Source organism: Stegodyphus dumicola, chromosome X2 (genome assembly GCF_044657685.1).
Source record: "Stegodyphus dumicola isolate Sdum_Otavi_A_Nest chromosome X2, ASM4465768v1".
NCBI classification, from domain to species: domain Eukaryota; kingdom Metazoa; phylum Arthropoda; class Arachnida; order Araneae; family Eresidae; genus Stegodyphus; species Stegodyphus dumicola.
The window spans coordinates 124,074,901-124,094,700 of NC_140781.1; the positions used below are offsets into that span (position 1 = coordinate 124,074,901).

Below are 19,800 nucleotides of genomic sequence, written 5' to 3' on the forward strand. Positions count from 1 at the left end.
CTTTTGTTATGAAAATCTCTACCAAGACGTACTACCAAAGTGAAGATATTTGGTCTCTTAAATTCTTTTTCTTGAAGATAATAAAATGCTATGGAAAAACTGCTTTCATATGTGTAGCGAGAGTGATGACCAAGAGTGACATATTTAATGGGACAGCTTATTAAAATATCGCCATATTATCTTCTAGTATGAACTGCATGATATATAGGCAGGCAACTACTGCAAAAAATATCCCCGAGTTAAAAAATTGCTTTTAATGAAGTCGTCAAAATCGTTAACTTCATAAATCTCGGCCACTAAATAAGCGTTTATTCAAAATATTGCATCAGGACACGGGAAATGCACATATATCTCTTCTTTTATACACTGAAGTCAGAAGGTTATCTCGTGGAAAGATACGAACCCGTAATAGGAACAGTTAAAAGATGAGGTGCGTACTTTTCTTTTAGAACGCAGTTTCGAATTGAAAAGTCACTGATTTGGTGGAAACTGGCTGTTTAAGGCTGCCTGTTTCAGCAACCGTTTTACAAAGATCAATGAACTTAATTTAAGCTTTTAGAGCAAAAACTTAAATGTACACTATTTATCATTAATTAAGCAAAAACGACGATTACTCAAAAAGTTACATGTAGAATTTAATGTAACTGACCTACAATATACAACACAGTAAGGTATAAAATAACACGAAAAGAAATTTCCAGGCTATTATGGTGTTACAGAAATTAGCATATGTATAAAATGAACACATCTGATGTGACAGTTTGGTACACGAAAATTACCTTCAATATGAAATATGATCTCTCCTAGGAGCAATACAACATATACAGCGACGTGCGATGCTGTCAATTATGCAGTCTATCAGCTCCCTAGTAAGTGAGAACCATTGCTTTTGCAAAGCAGTTGCAAGCGTGGCAAGCGTCTGAAGAGGAGGATTGAGAGCAGCTTATACGTCTTCCTAAAGCATCTCAAATATGCTCGATAGGATTCAGGTCCGGTGATCGAGCTGGCCACTCTATGTGCTGAATTGTTTGCTTCTGAAAATAATCATCGACGATGGGAGCCCTGTGCAGTCTAGAATTATAGTCCCGTAGTAAGAAATTATCAGGTATTGCCTCGGGATAAGGGCGTACATAAGCATCAAGGATGTCATCTCTATAGGACTGAGCATTCATGGATCCACGCGGAAAGACATGAATGTCTGTGCGGCCACCCAAAGAGATACCACCCCAAACACAGACACTCCCTCCTCCGTATGCATCTCTTTCACGGATGTTTGATTGGATGGATGATAACCGGTCCCAGGTTCTCTCTAAATCAAATAACGCCTACTGTCGCTTTGGATGCTAAGCCTCGACTCATCAGTAAAGAAAATAGCTCTCCATTGATCAGCTGTCCCGAGAACTTCCTGGATGACAAATCTGTGGTTAGAAATTGTTGACAAAGTCTATGAACCACAGAAGGACTCACATTTAGCCAGCTGTCAACTTCTTTTTGGCTTTCTCATGCCTCTAATCTCCCAATAGCTCTCCATCTCAGTTCTTCGGGCAAATGATGTCTGGGGATCACTGTTATAAATTGGCTTTCTCAGATTTCAAATCTCAGTATCACACCGAAATTTGCAGGCTTGCACTGAAACATGCAATTATAGTTTTCTCGCAGATGACGTATTTTGATTGCAACGCCACTAAATTGCATACTGCAGTTTTACTCAGCAATTCTTATTTGACAACATATTCAAATTTTATACCGTGTGGCTTATTTTGTAACTAGTTATTGCTACCTTGTGATTTCTCCTTAATTTTTGGAAACCAGTGTATTTATCGCTCAGGAGAAAATTCTTGCTTTTAAAACAAAGGCAGAATTTTGGAGAATTTGTGTGCGCTCCAATGGCTTTGATTGTTTCCCAACATTGCAAGGCTTTCCAGAAGAGAAAGGGATTGAAATTGGGAAGACATATATTAATGAAGCTATTCAACTCGTGAAAAGTTTGAAGGAAACTTAATGAGTATTTTTCAAATGAACAGCAAACGAAGTATCAAAATGAATTGCGTGTTAAAAACCCATTGGTTTAATAAAAGACACATATCACTTTGATTGTTTTTCGAAGAGCATTTTTTAAATTTTAAACTTTGAGACTTTGTCGTTTCAGAATCACAGAACCAGGCTATTTTACTTATTTACTTCTTTTTTTGCACCAACATCCTAATGATTAACAGGATAAAATATCATAATAATATAATTTCTTACTAATGAGCTCTTCTAGTAAAGATCATTAATGATAAAAAATGAATGAAATGATAAAAAAGGACTAAATCTTGTAGAAAATGACAAAAGCGTTAATAATTTTTTTTAAATATTTTTTCGAGTTCTTAGCAAAGTAAGACAGACGGTTATCGAAAACGTCGGGAAAATTATCTAACAAGTTGAATTGTTGAACAAACATATTATCGCTTATTTTTTATGTACAAGTATTTTTATACTTATGAAGTGTTATCGTATCCTTTTTTAATGAGATTAGATAAGTGTCTTTGCATAACCGTCTCTAGTACTAAGAATACTCTGGAAATAATAATATTCAGTAGCTTTATAATTGAACTATGTGGGTTGCATTATTAATCTGTTATTCTTCGAATTAAGCAATTTCCCGCGCAGCGCATGTGGAAGATAAATATTCTCTGTTTTATAGATTTTGTAATACAGATAATAGTTCAGCAGATTCCTCGCGCCGAATTTACGAAATGTATGCTCCGATTTTTGTAGATATTATAATAAACTCCTCTAAATACATCACTGAAGACAATTCCTTTATTACACTATGGGAAATGAGTTAAAAGTTTTATAAAACATTTATTGCAAAATTTATTCGAAAACCTAGAAAAATATTCTATTAAATGTAGGAAAAACTTAGTTTTGGCTTCTAAAGAAAATTTTAAAAATAAAACATTTAAAGAAGATATATAAAGAATTATTATTATGATAGTATCACTTACTCTGCGGTGCTGGTTTTGGGACGCATTTTGGTATTCTTTCTGTTTCAGTGAAGTTTTGGAATCCTTATACACATATGGGAATCTATCTGTCACTAGTTTAATTATTTAATAAGAAACAGTATTTTATTATTATATGCTTATTTGAACCCGAAGAACAGAGAACTCATTTCTACAGAGCAAACTTACATTTGCTTATCAATAAATAAAGCAGAGGTGAACAGGTGCGCGATCTTAAACATTGGATAATACTCAGCGACATCTACTTCGTTTAACTGCCGAAAGAAAAAACTGTCAAACAATGGACTAGAAGAAAAAAAACTGTCAAACATTTGGTCTTTTTGGAAATATTTAGTATCTTCTTCACATAGAAACGACACGAATTGTTTCCTTATTCTGCAGTCTTGAATCTTAATTTTTCTCTTTAAATCAAAAAAGATAATTTCTTCGACGTTCTAGAAATTTCGTCTCAGTCCCTTTCTTTCTACATTTCTGACATTGTTTCAAAAAATACTGATCATATGAATCTTAGAGTAAATATCTACAACTTCTCCCCGTGACTGAATAAATTACTGTTTACATGTTTCCCGAATTCCGAATTATTTCACCCCTGAAATTTTCTACTTATGGGGAAATTCGGCAAGATTTCCAATTCGGCAATTCCGAAACATTTCACCCCTGAAATTTCCTACTTATGAGAAAATTCGGCAACATTTCTGAAAAAACGAAATCGAACAGTTTTTCAAATTAATTCCTATTCTAAAATACGAAAATGTACATTCGAGTCTATATATTATTACTCCCCAAAATTGATAAAAATAGTCAAGAAGAGTTGCTCTTGATGCATCATAAAATAACGGAATATTCATATTTTTTATCTGAAGTTCCTTTTTCCGATCATGGTAAACAAATGTCTGCGCCTACCCTATTATAACTGTGTAACTGAATTATCCAAATTAATCGAAATTTTCACTTGCTTCTGTATTAAATAAGTGGTAAATAAAATAATAAAAATACTATATATGTATAGCCATATTTAGATTAATATGGTTCTCCCTGACCTTCTCAATTGCAAATCAATGTGGAGCAAATGCAGACAACGGATGCAAAAATTATGTCAAACTTGTGAGTTGATAATTAATAAAATTCAATGCCTTGCTTTGGCTCAATGGATCTAAAAGGTAAGTTCGAGAGATAATGATCAAAACCATTTTCTTTCTTTGAAATTATACTTAGTGCTTCTTCAAATGGACTTTCTTAATGGAAAGGTCATCAAAATGTCGCCCCTTATAATCCTGAACTTAGTATAACATTAGTGTTTTCAAGACGAATTTTCGCCTCGCCTTTTACTAGAAACTCGGGCCGCTAAATAAACAGAACTTTTACTAGAAACTCGTGCCGCTGAATAAACAGAACAGCGGAATAAAATAAATAACATTTGTTGAAGCTTTCAACTACAAATACAAACTAAAACTAAGAAATATAACTTTGCTTCCACTTCCTACTGGAGTGATAGACAACACTCAAGGCCAAATTATTTTAATCACAAGTTACATTTCATCCACATACCTGTCTTGTTAAATCCCGCACCTAGTTATCTGCCAATCAACAATTCTCAAAATTCTCAAATTCTCAAAATAAAATGCTTGTGTCGGCTACAAGAAGAAGCGCGTGCCATTAAGGTAATAGTCGATGGCAGTCCCTCCTTCTTAACTAGATTCTTATTCTAATTAAAAATTCTCTCATTTTCATATTCTGGTGGAAACAGATGAAGCAGTAGGAGCATAGAACAGACTTTAACACAAACAAAGCCTTGCTAGTTTTAAAATGAAACTTAACCCTCTATTAGCTACTACTACTACTACTACTACTAACTCTCGAAAGTAAACTCACAGAACTCACTTAACCCTCAAAATGAGGATGCTTAGCGAGATACCCGCGGAACAATTATTATGAGCAGGCTCATGGATGCCCACAAATATTCTCCTTCTTCAAAATGCACCATGAATTTATTATATAATATTTAACATGTCTAAAAGTTAGATAGGTTTTTACCAAATCATTAAATAAAGTTCAATATATGTTACTACCAGAAAGAATAAAATCTTCCATTGATTTCTTAGGGGAATTAGAGAATATAATTTCTATTTTCAAAAGCTTTACAAAAATTGATAAAAATTATTAGTTCTGAATTCAATTTGAAGTTAATTTCAATTACGACAGACAGCGCGCGAAATATAACTAATAAGAATATTGGAGTTATCTTCTTCTGCAGATAGGATTTGTCATTTCTTAAATTTGTTGCACATCACTATATTATACATCAGCAACTATGCACAAAAAATTATCGGTTTTGGCAACTAATTTCAATTGAAGCAAAAACTTATTAACTCTTTAATAAAACTAGGTGCATTGGAACTCAATGGTTATTTGAGATATTTATTTCACGGACTGTTTTTTGAAAACTGAAGTGAGACGGCTTATTCTTTTACCAGAAGTAAAGGAATTTATTGATCAACAGGTAAACTTTATAAGCAGCTAAAAAGTATTGGTTAATCTATCTCGTATTTTTAGCTAATGTGAAGACAACGGTTAGCAAATTAAATTAAAAAAAATTGCAGAGAATAAATTGTAATATCGATAATACACTGCCCGACACAGATAATGTAACACCATGACGATTCGGCCGTGTAAATATGCAAACTTCGGGGACTATATAGCGAAACATGTCATGCAAATGATTCAAGTTGGTTGCATTATTATAGCGCAAAATAAAAGGAAAGGAAACGGTGGACGAAGCAACAGTCGCTACTCTCTACTGCTTAGGGAAATCAGGATTTCGAGAAGTTGAACTCTTCAAAAGACACTTGTGAATGAAAAGACGTTTGGACGGCAACACCGTAGGCAGTGGACGTGCCAAACATACGATTTTACGAGGGGTCAAACTGTAGGCTTAGTCTTAACATCGTATAGATGCTGAAACGTAAGTAAATGTATCCCCTGTGCATAGAATTTGGTCTAGATGGATCGGTGAAGGAAATTTAAATAGTCATGAAAGACCAGGTCTTTCTAGACACACTACGAATCACACATATGGATGCATGCGAAGAGAAGCAAAAGTGACTCCAGATTCGAATACTACGGGCATTTTGCTAAATGTACAGGGAGCTTTGGATGCTCCAGTATCTGGGAAAATAGTTTCCCGATGTTTGGTTGAAAGTGTTTTGCACACAAGCTGCTCTTTACGAAGACTACCATTAACGCCAAACCATCGACACGAAAGTGTAATGGTGTCGTCAGCCATTTGGACATCTGAATGGCATAATGTGGTTTTCAACGACGAGTCTCGGTTTTGTTTGTCTGATGATTGTCATTGGTTAAAGCGGAGTCTGGAGAAATCGAGGAGTGCAAATCCGCTTACAATAGCTGAACGCCATAACGATCATCAGCGTGACATAATGGTTTGGGGTGACATCCGTCATTACAGCATGTCACCGCTGTTACGCATCAGAGCCACACTGAGGGCACGATTATACGTTGATGATGTGTTGTAGCCGGTTGCGTTACCTTAATTTCAGCGGCTGCGAAATGATATTTTACAGCAGCACAACGCGACACCTCACACGGCATTCGTTAGACGACAAACCTTGCAACACGCCCCATTGCTTCCTTGGCATGAGTTGTGCCCTGATCTTTAGCAGATTGAGAATATCCGGGACGTTACAGGTCGACATCTGTCTGCTCTGCTCCAGCCGTTATCGGAAGACGAACTTTGGAAGATGGTTCAAAGCACATGGGCTTTTATCCCTCAGGACACTATCCGCACACTAAATGAATATGTACCTGGTAGGGTTGCAATTTGCATCGCCGCGAGAAGTAGTCGTACATCTGACTGATCTCCTGTATATTTTAGAGCTGTATAAGTTCAACTTTCTATAAATAACATTGCTTATTTAAATATGCATGCTCTGTCTTTGTATCAAATGACATCCCTTTCTACTCAATCTTTCATTGCGTTCCATTTTCAGTGTATTGTACTATGAACTTTCAAGTCTCATTTCGCGTTTCTGAAATATCATTTAATGAAAAATCTGTTATACTTTCCTAATTAAAAGCATAATACTGAGATCCAGAAAACTGACACTTTTGCTGCTATACCATAACTATAGAGACTGCTATTAAATTATGGAGACTGCAGTAGACGAGTTTTCTTTCAGATTTGTGAATTTTGTGGCCTTAGAACCTGTTGTATACTTTTTTCTTTCAATACTCCATTTAGTACTCACAAGGGTAACGGGTCTGCTGTAATTTTTGATTAGTTTCAATTTAATAATACCGAAAACGTAGAATTAAAAAAAAATAAACTTGCAGCTTTATCTTATTTTGAAAGAGCATTATACTGATAACATGTTTCGAAACTAAGTGACTAAAAATAGTTAACTTATACCAAGAAGATATGCGCTAAAGATATATTCGTATTATTCTACTACTTATAACTGTGAATGCTTGTTTTAAAATATGATATATTTGAAATAAAAATATCGAAACAAACTCGCAAGCAGGTAATTTCAGTTATATCCATGATTATAGCAGCAGAATAACTACAGGCAAAATTAGCAGAATGACTACAATACCAATTAGCTACTAATTAGTAGAATAACTACAGGATAAAATTAGACAATGAATTTACGCATATTATTTACATATATTGAATTACGCATACAATTACTTTCGGATTTATTTAATTTAATCTTCGGTTATTTTATGCAAGTACTTTATATTTGGGTTTTTAAATTCTCACATGCGTGTATTGTCTTTATTTTGTATAAATAAATATACATATATTTGCCAAAATATAATTATTTTTTAATTTTTTGTTATAACATTAGAAAATTAATCCAGTTATATTTTATTTTTACACTGATAATGGGACAACCATCCATTAAGTTTAATTAACATCTCGGCCATTAAACAGCATCATCAGAGCAATTTTATAACCTTGAGTTGTACAATTTGCTCCCTGGATCTGCCTTTAATGACAATACAAAGGTGATATATCTATTAAATGGCGAGCCATTCAACCGGGTAATTGATCATAGTTTTTATAAGCTGAGAAAGGGACATGTCTTGTTAGTCCTATGAATTGTTTAATAAATAAAATTTGTAACTTATTTCTGTTATGTGGGGAGACAAGGGTGCATATATTTTCATGAGTCATGAAAGAAAAATCCTGGCGCTGAATGGATTTATCTTGAGGAAAGAAGAGACGTAGGAGTAAGGAATCGAGGAAATAAATAAAATAACAAATTCAGCAATCTGATGGTTTTTGAAGTATCAGACTATGCCCTTTTGATATTTTAAAAACATTTTATTGCCTATCACTAAAAAATTTGCCGATCGCTGTTAATAAATTAGGTTTCCTTGAAGGTTTTCGTCTTCAATTAAATAATCAGTTTTGTTAAATATTTAATTTCCATCTCAATATCGAAGAATATTTAGGCACATCAATGCACAATTTTTCCTTCTCGTGTCATACGGCGAGAGTCTAATAATGTAACAAGAAGAAACTATATTCGCAGTAATTTTCCTGATAATTAATAATTAATTCATAATAGGCATAAATTTCACACAAATCATCCTCAGGCCAGTTCTGTAGCTAAAATTGCCTAGCATTTTCTCGATTAATTTAAAATTTTTAAAAAACAAATTTAAAACGGTTGAAAATGTTTTAAAGGTGTTAAAAAGGTTAAAAGGGAAAAAAGATTAAAAAGGTTTCAGGACTAGTCTCAAAGGTTTAAATACAGAACATTGTTCTTCAGCTGCAGAAGTGAAATAACGAAATGGAATCGTGTGCTTAGTCAATAACAATAAGTGGAAGAAAATTAGAATAGGGGTCATCTCTTGATGAAAAATTAAAACAGCTCTGAAATAATTTCCGTAATGGATTGGCCAACGGAAGATGTTTATCGAATAATTATGGCTTCAGAAAAAAGTGTTTTTCTGACCAACAGTGTTAGGCAACATTGGATTTATGTGTTCCTTTTATTCTAACGTATGCCTCATGTTCTTTCGCTCGAAATTTTAAAAGACTCCAAAGCTGAATTTATATAAAATTCGTGCAGTTTTACAGCTAATAGATGGAAAAGAAGGAATGGCAATATAATTCTTATTATCTTCTAAAACCAAAGAGTATTTTTGATGGATTGAGATAAAACTTTTTAACCGCTTGGTCAATAATGTTCGGTAATAATTTGATGTAAAATCATTATCACCAATGTTCCAGTAGAAGGTGCGTTTAAATGAGTAGAAACCAGACGTCGGGAATTTCATTTCGCATGTATCGAAATTGACGAGTTCTCAATTGCCTGAAACAAACGCATTTTTTTTTTTAAAATAAGTATCACTACTAGACTGAGGGATTAGCTATGGAAAGCCATTTTAATCTTATCCTTACTGATAACTACACGCAGTTTTATGAATCAGAATTTTTGGAAAATTTAAACTTCCCTGTGTGGTTTAACGATACCTTTGCTCTGCTTGACAGCAATAAAAATTATTTAAATAAAGTTCTTTCAATAATAATTTCCATTTATCCTGCTATTCAATTCAGTTCTGAACTTTCAATTCCCTTCCGTTCCTCGACATCTTGATCACACATCCAAATTCAGTACTACCGTAAACAACTTCAGCACCTTAAACAATCATCTGTTTGTCTTCTCCCATTCTTCAGATCATGCCATTCGACTAAATAGAAATTAGCTTCATTTCGTTTCTTCGTTTTCCGAGCATTTCAAGTTTGCTTCGGCTCTTCATCAAGAGCTAAACTACTTAAAAGCAATTGCTACTGGTAGATCGCCTAAGAAATTGTTCAAGGGGTTACTAAATTCTTTTCTAAGCACATCAAAAAGTACTTCTGATCTTAGGAGATAATAAGTATTCTGTAGTTATTCCTTCTTTTCAATCCATTAGCTATAAATCTGCAAGCAAAATTCAATTTTCGGGTCTTTTTTCTTTCTTACCTCAATATAATAGGCAGTTCCACACTTAAATACCCCATTCCGGATACTTCTGGGAAACGTATAGGATTCCTTGCCAGTGTGGTTTCATTTACATTGGTCAAACTAAGAGAGTCTTAAATTTTCGCGCAAAGGAAAATTGAGGAATATGTTAGAGAAAAAGGAACACATAAATCCCCTGCTGCTCAAAACTGTTTGTCACAAAAACATTTTAAACTTTTTACAGAAAAAAATTTACTTAAACATCTTCCATTGACGAATCAGATTTTCTAGAGGCGTTTCACATTTATAAAAATCTTTCAGTTCCAGTAAATGATCCCATTTCCAATCCATCGTTACCCTCATCTTTTAAGCAAATTGTTTTATACACCGAAGAGCCATTACATTACGACCACCCTCCATCTATAACAATGGGCTCGCCCAGGAATAAAACCACTGCGCGTACGCGGCTGATGTTGGCGTAAATAAAGCGGCTATCCAACGTCTTTCCAAACATAGCGCGATTAGAGACATAATGGGAAAAGCAGCTGTTTAAGAGCTACAACAACCGAAATCACCCCAAGCTACGACAATGGCGACACAGACAATGTTTCTCAACACTTTGTGCAGCGTACATTGCTGTGTATGGGCCTACGCAGCCGAAGGCCGAAGCATGTCCCTGCCTTGACGGCACGTCATCGCTAGCTGTATCTGCAATGGGCCAAGAAACATCGGAATTGGACATTAGAAGAATGGAAGAAAGTTCTAAGTGAAGAATAAAGATAGCAAAATCAGCTTACCTTTTGTGCACTCAGTAGCAGCAGCTGAGTCTCCGAAACTATTGTTGATGATGATATGAGGGATTTATCCATAAATAATATGACGCAGGTTTAAACAATAATAACATAGTTATTCTACTATAACTAAAATAATATAAGCGATAGATACATTAGTGTTAATACAAGCACATACAGAAGCTTAATAATAACTAAAGAACAAGAGGATGATGAGATAAATTAATATCACGTGATTAACATAGTTGACGTGTTTGACGCCCGTGTGTCTTGGCGTTTTTTAGAGTTTCCAGAAGTGAGTTAGAAAAACATTTTATTTATTTGTTCTCAAATGCCTGATTAATTTGCAACACCAGGGTCCGAAAAATCATGTTTTCTGATCCATCACATCGACGGGCCTGTGCTAATTCGCCGATTTCCAAACGAAACCCTGGCTCCCAAATGCACAGTTGAACGAGAAAAAGTCTGTGGCGGGGGTATTATGGTGTGGGAATGTTTTCAAAGAGCACATTAGGAACCAAAATCCCCATAGTACAATCCCTGACGTCTGTGCGCTACGTGAACATCGTTGTAAACCAGGTTCTCATGACAACAGTATTTCTGGGGGGCGATGGTGTTTACCAACAAAATAATGCACCATGTCATAAGGGTAGAATCGTCAGGGAGTGGTTCGAGGAACATTCCAGTGACTTTCAAGTCATGTCTTGTCCTCCAAATTCATTTGGCATTAATCCAATAGAGCATTTGTGGTCCTACCTGAAAAACCGAATTCGTGCTGGCACGCTACTTCCTCGCTGTGCGGGAATTGCAGGTTGTACCGGATACGCTTGGTACCAGATACCTCAGACTACCTATCAGCACCTTAACGAGTCAATGCCACGCCGGGTGCGGGCAGTTTTGAGGGCTACAGGTGGTTTTACATGTTATTAACTGGGTGGTTATAATGTAATGTGTCTTCAGTGGAGTTGTTTTCATTTTTGGTCAATAGATGATGCCAGTAGCTCGACTTTCTTCCTCTCATTTCTATCTCCTGAGCGCACGCTTCTCTTTCGTCACTGCCCTTCTGCAGCTGAAAAAAAAGGTTATATATTTAAACCTACGAAAATAGTACTGCAAATTTATGAACATTACGTTGATTCTTGTCAGTTTAGCCCCTCCAATAATTTTTACTTAGTTTATTTTTTATTTATTACACGCCTTTATACTTTTTACTAGACGAGTTATATGCCCAATTTTCGTGGCTAAATTGCACACTTGTATTCGTGACGCAGTCCAATTTTCCATGTACGCCTTTCAGAATAGACCTACCTTTCACAATACGTTTTAGCTTAACACGTATTTGCTACCACTTGTTTTCCATGTTCTGATTTAAAGTATATTTTTGCATTTTGGAAGTTGTTTTTACCATAAATGACCTTGCATTGGTCTAAAGAACAAGGCATACTTTACTTTTAAATTTTATTTTCTATTCTAAAATCTTACCTTCGCTAGTGTAAGGTAGTTATCACTTTTTTATCATTTTATTTGAACTTTTAGTTGTCTCGTTTATCAATTTTTGTAAAGGCTTCCACTATTTATGTGGCAAGATTGAAGAACTCAGTGCTCGTATACATTAACTAATTTGCATCCTGGTGAGAGTTGACAGAAGTAGAACAGATAGTATAGTAAATGTAAAACATTAGTTGGGTTAATTAACATAAAGCCATTTAGAGGAACAGCGTGCTTGCTTTTCTTGAAATCGGTAGAAAATTTCTATATTACCTTAAGGTTGATTTTTGTCTAATTTTTTATATGATATTGGAGTGCTTCTTGTCTATACAGTGCGAATACCTTTGCAACAGCATGACAGGCAGTTGAAGAATATGTAGGGAATACGTCAATTTCTGGTTGACACTGGCATATGAATGTAGTAGGAACCCAAACGTTGTGCAAGAAAGGACTGTCGATACAAGTAAAGTGTCCTAATCAATCAACTAAGGAAAGTTTCCCTTTACCCACCTCCAGATAAAAATTTAAGTCTAGCTCCGCTTAAACCATCATTCAATACATTAGGCAGCTTGAATTACATCTCGTTTAGTATAGGTTAACTGCTGTCTATAACATGGGACTGGGTTATGATCCTCAAATGTGCCAGTGAACATTTGTCACTTCACCATAAATGACCGGCGTTGGATGGATTGTCCCATTTTCAGTTGCTTTTAGAAGACAGATGTAATAATACATAGAAGGAGACTATGTGAGGTTTTGGACCCGACTTGGCAGCATAACGCTTCTAGTGGTTCTGTGAGGATTTTATTAAGACCATTAGTAAATTTGAAATCTTGCTTGATACTAACATTGGAAAAACAAAGCCAAAAATAAAGCTCTCAGTGAATACTTATTCATAAGGGCCGTACTCCTAGTGATGATAATTTGAATCAGTTTCCCATCACACCCATACGACACAGTTTTTTAATGAGCACTATATGGGTTTCTAGATACTTCACTAGATTCTGCGTCTGCTGAATGTATTACGCTACACGCCTCATTACAGGAATGTATCTTGGAGAGTAGCAGAATATTATTGGTTTATATGTCCTTGTAATGATTCCGATAACCTCATCAATTCGGTTGCATTAAGGTGCAACTATTCGCTACCGCGAAGAATCTATATTTATAGTTATGTATGCTTAAGCTGTAAGTTTTGTCATTTAAATTTGTATTTAAACTTTTTGTAGTTTATTAAGTTTGCAAATAAATAAAAATTTTGAAGGGTGAACTTGAAAAGTACTTTTTAAGAGCATATAAGTAGTATACTAATTGCTAAAAAGTGAAACATTACTCTTCTCGCCTGCCGTGGGAACAAAAACTGGCCGCTTTAGTACTTCAGTAGAAGGCGTTGATAATTGCTTTAGATGGTCTTCCGAACACACTCACCAGTTTGAATTCTGGAGCCTCCTTGTGATCTCATTTTTATTTTAGAGGTTTGGAGAAAATACAACCAAGATTGCGCGAAAGAAAACTCAGAATTACGGGAACAATTTTCGTATGGAAAGACCCAAGACACTGAGCAATGAGAACCATTTTTATGATTATTTATTATTATAATAGTTAATATTAAATACCAATGACTGTTGAGACTGTTAATTATTCATTTGCATGCTTTTCGTGAAACATTCTCTGAAGGAAATCCTTTGAGAGACTTTTGTCCCGAAAGAACCTTAAAAATGTCACGGTTTTGGTTTGTGTGATTATGGCAAAGTCCCGAGGGCTATCTGCCTAAGGGAAGGGATTCCTTTGTGGAGGACTTTCCAAGGGAAACTGGCTCGTATACACGTTACACGTGGGAAAACCCCGAAAACGCCCATCCAGTCATCCCGTTCGCGGGATTCGAACCTCGGACTGAACTACCAGCGCTCAGCAACTTAACCGCTCGGCCCCTGGTGGAAACAAAAAACGTAACGGAGATATCGATTAAAAATGAAATATAAATAGCCAACCGTATACTTACCTGCTCAGCAAATTGCAAGTATAATATCCCAACCGTTACTGCAATGTTATTTCCAGCTAAAAAAATGCTTCTCCTTAAATTTCTACATTTTAGCCGAAGCATCAATTTGCTTTTCTTCTAAATTTCTGCAATAGACGTCGTGCCATCTTTTCATTGTTCTGAATTATGTGACTAAATTCTTCCATCTTCTCATATCGAGTCAGATGGTAATAAATCGATCCAGTATGCGATGAATTAAATTCCGGATAGCAAATGATTTCGAAAAAGAAACTATCTTCATGAGTCTATCTTTTAGTAACAAATTGACTCCGATAATCCAGTTTGTAAAAAAGTATCGAATCGACCATGCTTACAACAAAAAATGGATATTTTAAAATATTCAAGAAATTTTAAGGCTTTTCATATTAATTCAGAGTTATATCATTCAAAGTTTTCCGGTAATAAAGAAAATTAGCATAGTTATTATCATTAAATAATGTAGCAAATAAACAAAATTTAAATTTACTTATACGCGTTATACTCTCGATGCTGTTTTATGCAAATAAAATGCTGCCATCTATTGTCTGTTAGAGATAAAATAAAGCTTTTACAATACTGAAGTTAAATATGTATCACAGCAGAGCTTAACACACATTTAGCATCGCAACTTATTTATTGAAACCCACGTGTATGCAGATGCTGTGTAGGAGGTGTAAGGTGGAGAAGAAAATCCGTAGAAAAGTACTGATGTAATAAGGAAATAACGAAAATTAAAATTAATAATTAATTAACAAATTTTTAATTATAACTACATACGTATAACTGTAAAACAAAGGAACAAAAATCAAATTATTTTGCGACCCAACAAAAAGTATTCTTTGACCCAATGCTGAGTTGTGTTCCATACTTTAGAAGAGCTTAACCTGGAAGAAAAGACCTTGACTTAACCCTAGTGAAGACGTGCTTATGACAGTTGAGATGAACCGCGTTGTAAGCCAATATAAATAAATGTAACAAGTTTTAATATTCACGTGAATGATTTTGTTTCTGTATCTTACACTTAGATGTACAAAATTGTTAGAATATTTTCCCCGATATAAATACTCTTGAACTCTTGTAATGATTAAATGAACTGTAATATTATTTTATTTCGATAGTACTGTAATATTATTTTATTTCGATAGTACTCTAATATTATTTTATTTCGATTCTATTTTATATACAAGAAATCAATTTCGGATATGGATGAAATTTTGTATGATGATTATGAAAGATTCTCATTTCTAGCCTTTACTTTCTAAGTAAGCTTTTTGTTCTATTTTGTTTTTCTATTTATTTAATAGTTAGTTATACAAGTAAATTTAATTTAAAATTTAAACAAAACATATACAGTTAGACTTACAATTACAGTAAGACATAAGTACAGTTTAAATAACTCACATAATCAGTTTAATACACTCTTGCTTAAAAAATAAGCAACAAAGGTAAAGCACGGAATAAAACAAAAACTATTTAATTGATATGAGTGAAATTGATTTAAGACGTTGGTGTGGTATTACTAGACCACACAGCAAACAACAAAACGCAGACATACAAAAAACGCATATATTACGACTATCACATCGCCAAAGACCAAATGAATCGGAAGAATGGGCAATGGAAACAATACTATAATAACTGGTATGATATCCTCTAGCTAAAATACATGTTTGACAACAGCGAGGCAAGTTGGCCGTAGTGTATAGTGTCGTTGATCGCTTGTTGTGGCAGTAGGACACATTCCTGTAGCAATACATGTGGTGGTGCCTGACGGTACACAGTGACCTGCTATTCGCCGTTTTAAACATGTCCCACATATGCTGTATGAGATTCTGGTCCAATAATCTAGTAGGCCACAGCAGATGTGGAAAGGTTTCACTATCCAGACAATTGCGCAGCACTCGAGCTCTATGCGTACGAGCGTTATCTTCCATAAATATCACGTCAGTACCAATTGCAAGGATAAAAGGACTCCCAAAAGGACGTAAACTTTCGTCGCGATATCGGACGGCTTCGATGGAACCACCAGGAATCTCATAGAAGTCGGTGCAGACGTTCGTTGTTATCTCAACCCATACAAGTAAGCCTCCTCCTCTGTAAGGGTCATTTTTGACGACATTTGGCGCCCGATAACGTGTCCCTGACTCTCTTCATATCTTTGCCCATCAGGAGTCGTTGTGGATTTTAATTTGAGACTCATCTGTAAGGAGTATATGATCCCACTGCTCTGGTGTCCAGCTGGCGATGTTCACGGGTCCAATTCAAACGCGTTCTGACATGCGACTGGGGACAATGCCCCACAAAACGCAGATCGTCGGTCTTACAGTCCATCTTCATGCAGTCGTCGCGACATGAGTTTGGCGGCATTTGGGACGCCTTGCAGCAGAAGAGCGATGCGACGCCAGCTTTGTGCTATTAGTGCTATACGGCGTCTTACACTGAGCAACAGGAAGCGATCGTCTGCCGTTGTGGTAATCCTCCAGTTCCACGTGTTCTACAGGAGTTTTGATGGCTTTTGAAACGATTCCGCAGTCTATTGATAACACTGAGATGCACATTCAGCTCTCTCACAGTATTGAATTGTATTCCACTAGCCTGAAACACTCCGACAGCCCTGCAACGCATTTCATCGTGCAAATAGTGCCTTCGCTCATGCAGTTTTATAAAGAGAGCGCTGCATCTGGATTTGAATATGAATTAATCGCATCTGTTTTCTAAAGCATTTCATTTAATATTCTCGAACCATATGCACATTACTTTGCTGATGCTTTTTATATTACCTGATATAAATATTTTCAGAAAAAAGTTGGGCGAACGTTTTCGGTCGCAGGCCAAAAATCGGAAAAAAAAAAAAAAAAAGGTTGGCGTGCCAAGATAAAATTTTCTAAAATTTTAAAAACAATATTCAAATATTACAATTTAAATATATTAATAAGAGGAATGAAATTGCGATTTCATTTTTAAAGGTTCCTTACATTGAGGTTCGAAGTGAGATTCATTGATTCCAAGAAACGAGGCTAAATGCTCATCTGTCAGTCTCCTTCTGAAATAATTCTTTCTAAGGTTCATAGTTGAAAACACTTGTTCACATATATAATAAGAAGCAGACATAAGGGCTCGTTTTTTTGGGCGTGAGATATTAAATTTGTGACTTACTTTAGATAATGATTTGTAAAACTCTAACTTTGGCATTTTTAGAAACAACTGCTTGAGATGATTGTTAGATTGCAACTCAATTAATTCAAGCTGCAAATCTGACCTCGTTGTTTCACAATTTACGTAGAAAAGCATGGCAAAAATATCCAATTCTATTTGAATGGCACTGAAATCTTGAAATCTGCTTTCGAACTCAAGATGCAGTTTTTTCAAACCATCTTCATATTTCTTAAACTTAACTTCATTTACTGAGGGTATTGAATTTAGCCTCGAGAAATGAGACAAATCGTTCTTAGCTAGCTGTCAAGTAGACAAATTAAGTTTTAGTTTGAAAGCTTTGAGATGGGCCCAGATATCGTCGATAAATTTATTTTTACCTTGTACCTTGACATTCAAGTTGCTCATATGACAAAGAATATCTATGGAAAATGCAAAGTTCGAAAGCCATTCTGTATCTTCTAGCATTTAGCACTTCGTAGAACACTGTTTCTCGTGGAAGAACCACACATTGTCGTCTTTCAGCTTCCAAACTCCCTCGAAAACACATCCTGCACTAACGCACCTTACTTTCGTGTAATACAGTACATCAGAGTATTCAGATTGCACGGACTGAAGAAAATCTCGAAATTGCCTGTGAGTAAACCCACGAGATCGAATAGTATTTATAAGCTTCACGACTGCATAAAGCACGGGTTTCATATTCAATGCAGATTTACACTGAGCATCTTGATGTATAACACAATAAAGATAAACAACATTGTTCCCGGGATAGCTTTGATTAAAGAGTCCAAGAAATCCAGATTTTTTTTCTGTCATATTTGGTGCTCCATCGGTCGTAATATTACAATTATTTGTTATAGGCACTTTCAAAGTTTAAAGTCCTTCCTGAAATTCACGAAAAATATCACATCCCGTTGTAATCTCCTTTAAAGTAGGCATGCACGCCAGTTCCTCGGTAATCTCAAAGTTCTCATCAACACCTCTTATAAATAATACTAATTGAGCAGTATCATTTATATCACTGCTTTCATCCATAACCATGGAGCAAAATTTAAACTGGCCAGTCTTTGACTCTAATTATGATGTCAAATTTATATCGAAGTCTTCGGTTCTAGAAGACACCGTTTTTCGACATAAGCTTACAGTCTCAAATTTATTTTTCTTGTCTAGATAAAAAACATCACAAACTTGGAGCATACAAACTCCCCATTACTGAAAGCTTTATTAATTTTAGCAACATTGTATGCTACAATATAACTTGCCTGTGTAGCTGCTTCTTGGATACTGTTTACCTTTTTGAAAAAAAATTTGTCTATCTGATAATTTTTTACAAAGACGTTCTGCACTTTTTCTTTCATATTCGGACATTGCTTCGTAATTGGAATTCTTATGCTTAGACGTGAAATGACGAGACGTGAAATGCTATTCTTAGCACTAATATTAAAAGCACTAGTGACGTGAAATGCTATTCTTAGCACTATTATTAAAAGCACTAGTTAGCACCCCTAATATTTTCATATAGATATGAAATATTTATGAATTCCTAATATTCCCCCCTAATATTTTCATATAGCTAGCCTGAACCCCTAATATTTTCATATAGATGCGCAAACCATGTAGAAAAGCAAATAAAAGTAAACAAGGAAAAATAAATAAAATATAAAAAGAAATGGTAAATAAATAAATATTAACAGGTTAATGAAAATAAATGATAAAGAGCAGTAAATGTGAAAATTATTCTAAGATGGTGAACAAATCAAGTAAATCAAGTAAAATGAAGTAAACATCAAGTAACATAGAAGAAGTAAAACAGAACAAATGAAGAAAAGAATCAAGTAAAATAAAAGAGAACTAAATAGATAAAAAACTAAATTAAATCGTAAACTGCTAAATAACAGATTATACAAAAGTAAATAGTTAATATATGATAAAAACTAAATAAACTCATAGCATCTAAGAAAATCAATAATATTAAGATCAATGATAGAAAGAAAAGTAAATAATTTGTATAGCGTTTTATTTCATATAGATATTTAGGAAGTAACATTTCATTAAACTACTACTTGAAAAACTTTTGACTTATCTATAAATGAAGCACGAAACCGAAAAACATTCTTCTACAGAAACATAAAATCAAATTTTAAAAATGATAAATACAAATGTAAGAATAATGATTATGTGTCAAACTTGAAGTCATCTACATATCGAACAGAAAGTTTTATCGAAAATATTCCCTTTATATTGGCGTTTTCTTTGGTGATGCTTAAAAGAATTCTATTAAAATTTGGATTATTATTAGGCTTATTAGATGTCCCGCTTTGACAGAGATTGTTCTGTCTTCATGATTTGGTCCCTGCGTT

General features: G+C 34.7%; 1 protein-coding gene across 2 annotated transcripts in view; it reads right to left on the reverse strand.

The window, feature by feature from the left end:
• LOC118186380 (organic cation transporter protein-like) overlaps positions 1-19,800 on the reverse strand; it is a 237,290-nt gene that overhangs the window by 131,397 nt on the left and 86,093 nt on the right. Inside the window, exon 1 of one of the 2 annotated variants that reach the window (XM_035356458.2) lies at positions 2,991-3,138. The exons of the other annotated variant lie outside the window; for it this stretch is intronic. Within the exon in view, the coding sequence (XP_035212349.1) occupies positions 2,991-3,016 (26 nt within the window). The 5' untranslated portion in view covers positions 3,017-3,138. Of the gene's footprint in view, positions 1-2,990; positions 3,139-19,800 lie in introns of those variants that run through there. 2 annotated transcript variants of the gene reach the window in all.